Source organism: Frankliniella occidentalis, unplaced genomic scaffold, assembly GCF_000697945.3.
Source record: "Frankliniella occidentalis isolate FOCC.00 unplaced genomic scaffold, Focc_3.1 Scaffold8, whole genome shotgun sequence".
Classification (NCBI taxonomy): domain Eukaryota; kingdom Metazoa; phylum Arthropoda; class Insecta; order Thysanoptera; family Thripidae; genus Frankliniella; species Frankliniella occidentalis.
In genome coordinates, this window is record NW_026267138.1 from 2,693,632 (window position 1) to 2,695,525 (window position 1,894).

General features: G+C 45.4%; 2 protein-coding genes and 1 long non-coding RNA gene across 9 annotated transcripts in view; 2 read left to right on the forward strand and 1 right to left on the reverse strand.

Moving 5' to 3' along the window:
* The window catches only part of LOC113208117 (KH domain-containing, RNA-binding, signal transduction-associated protein 2-like), a 231,155-nt gene that overhangs the window by 103,240 nt on the left and 126,021 nt on the right, over positions 1-1,894 (reverse strand). The gene's annotated exons all lie outside the window — the stretch shown is intronic.
* LOC113215594 (uncharacterized) overlaps positions 1-1,894 on the forward strand; it is a 44,399-nt gene that overhangs the window by 3,146 nt on the left and 39,359 nt on the right. The gene's annotated exons all lie outside the window — the stretch shown is intronic.
* LOC127751180 (uncharacterized) lies at positions 21-1,230 on the forward strand. The gene is made up of 2 exons (XM_052274306.1): positions 21-856; positions 929-1,230. Exons 1-2 carry the CDS (start codon positions 757-759, stop codon positions 1,165-1,167), a joined length of 339 nt encoding a protein of 112 aa, XP_052130266.1. The 5' UTR covers positions 21-756; the 3' UTR covers positions 1,168-1,230.

A 1,894-nucleotide genomic window follows, 5' to 3' on the forward strand; every position in this document is an offset into this window, starting at 1 on the left:
CTTGCTGGTTGTTTTGTTTTACTCGTGTTGACTACCTGACTTGTCCTTGACTTGGTTATTTTCCATGATGTTGAGTGTATTTCTCTGCTATTCTGAAGTGAAATTATTGCAAATGATTTTTGATTCTTCTGTTGTGTGTGTACCTTGCCTTGTGTTTTTTGATCTCTGTGTGTGTTGCAATTTGACCTTTGATTGATTGAACCTCGAATTCTGAATGGTATCATGCTGTTTGTTTCTGTTTTTTCTACCTGCTCATTTCTCACTTAATTGTCCTTGTTTTTATTTTTGCTATATTGTTGAGTGTGTTGTTCTGAACTGAAATAATTGCAAATGGTTCTTGATTTTTCTCTGATGTTGCCTGTACCCTGCCTAGTGCTCTTTTTATTATCTTTGTTGAAACTGTGTGTCTTATGTGACTTATAAAATTGTTTTCGCACTTGATTTCGAATCAGTTTTGCTTCTATGATTCTCTCTGTCTCTCTGTGCAAATATTTGTTTTTCTACCTGAAATGTTTCTCTGTTTGGTGTTACACTTTGATTTGAATATCTTGCCTTTGAGTGACAATTTGCTACTTTTTCTGATCTGAAATTGTTGTTATATATGCACCTGCTGTGTGTATCTCGTACTCTGCCTGATGCTCTCTTCATTATGCATTCACTTTTATTGAATTTATTTGTTTGCCTCATTTTCAAATCTGACTGTCACTTTTAGGTGTCAAACATTTACTGCCAAAACTTGTTCTGTTTTTCAGAGTCATGCCGCAGCAGCACCTGCTCCTGTTCTCTTCCAGAGTCAACGCTTACAAGAATACCATGCCATGTTTAAATCTAAACTTCAACTCTACTTACAATGGAGGTGAGTCTTGCTAATTTGTCAATTTATAATGTATAGACATAGTGAAACTAAGTTGTTGATTTTTTGTTGCAGCTGGTTATTCCTTTAAGATGATAAGTTCGGTACCAGGGCGAAGTTCCAAGTTCATACTTCCTGATTGGAATCGACATTCAAGAACGGGAGTCAACCACTTTTCAATGTACATCTGCGGATCTAATTATTTAAAAGCATCAGTCTTTGGAGTTTGTTGTATTGTTTTTCTTTTATTCTTACATGTTATGTGGCTACTCTGTCCAGAAGTTTGGCCTTACTTCTCAACTTCACTGGTTTAGTTTGAACCTCTGTTATTTAACTAAATTGTACATTACATTTTTTACATACAATAAAAGTATATGCTCAAATCTTGGAAACTTTAAATCACAAGAAAGGCCTCAACCCTACCCAAACTCAACCACATTTTCACAAACCTTAAAGCCATTTTATTTCATCGTAGCCAGAGTATGGTTCTATTTTGAGAACAAAGTGCAGAGAAACCGCCCTTCCTTTAAGGGTACCCTTTATCTCATCCGGGCACGGGGTCCTGGTGCCGGGCGACGTCCCGGACGACAACCTCGTCCCCCCCGTCACCTACGTAGCAGGCGCCGTTGCCTCGGTCGTCACATTACCAACTTCGGCGTCCTGGGGCCGAGGGCGAGGTGCATCACACGCTCAGACTCGGCCCCAAGCGCACCGGCCGCGGCGCCCCGTCAACGTCCTAGACCTGGCGGCCAGGACGACAAAGCGCGAGGTGCTGGGGCCAGACTTAGAGGTGCCCGACGAGGTCAGACCCGGCCCCCGCCCCCGCGCGCCAGGCCGCCCCGTCTACGTCCTGGAGCCGGTGTCCAGGACGACAGGGCGGGAGGTCCCGGGGCCGGGCTGAGGTCCCCGACGATCTCAGGCTTGGCCCCCGCGCACCAGGCCATCCTGCCAGCGTCCTGGAGCCGGTGTCCAGGACGACAGGGCGGGAGGTCCCGGGGCCGGGCTGAGGTCCCCGACGATCTCAGGCTTGGCCCCCGCGCG

What these genes read in the sequence shown, in the direction of transcription:
- LOC127751180 (XM_052274306.1), top strand. Translation starts at nt 757, where the DNA reads ATGCCGCAGCAGCACCTGCTCCTGTTCTCTTCCAGAGTCAACGCTTAC. An exon ending in CAACTCTACTTACAATGGAG is followed by an intron (nt 857 to 928) that starts GTGAGTCTTGCT and finishes TTTTTGTTGCAG; the next exon opens with CTGGTTATTCCTTTAAGATG.